This window comes from Penaeus monodon, chromosome 23, assembly GCF_015228065.2.
Source record: "Penaeus monodon isolate SGIC_2016 chromosome 23, NSTDA_Pmon_1, whole genome shotgun sequence".
Classification (NCBI taxonomy): Eukaryota; Metazoa; Arthropoda; class Malacostraca; order Decapoda; family Penaeidae; genus Penaeus; species Penaeus monodon.
The window spans coordinates 16,135,170-16,135,473 of NC_051408.1; the positions used below are offsets into that span (position 1 = coordinate 16,135,170).

The following is a 304-nucleotide window of genomic DNA, read 5'->3' on the forward strand; positions in this document are numbered from 1 at the left end:
TTGGGAGAACTTTCACAACCTAAGGCATGCAAACCAATGCCACCTTACCCTGAAGGAGGTTGCAGCTTCATCTAAACGCATACGGACAAGAAATAGGTCTTCATTGTTTGCATAACTTAGAGCTTTGTTTCAAATTCTTGTATGAGCTGGGACACTAGGGACTGGGCATACTGACTATGGCTTGGATTATCTGGATCAATTTTCATTCCTGGAAAAAGAAAACAAGTCTCACAACAAATTCTACAAATGATTAGTCTTTTTTCCATAAACAGACCTATTGATTTGACACCCATTACAATAAATA

The 304-nt window shown here is 38.2% G+C and overlaps 1 protein-coding gene across 1 annotated transcript in view; it reads right to left on the reverse strand.

Annotated features, from left to right (window-relative positions):
* The window catches only part of LOC119587822 (signal transducer and activator of transcription 5B-like), a gene marked incomplete at both ends in the record, with an annotated part of 7,842 nt that extends 7,640 nt beyond the window's left edge, over positions 1 to 202 (reverse strand). The window contains 1 exon segment of the mRNA XM_037936526.1: positions 49 to 202. Within this exon segment, the coding sequence (XP_037792454.1) occupies positions 49 to 81 (33 nt within the window).
* Positions 203 to 304: the final 102 nt, after the last annotated feature.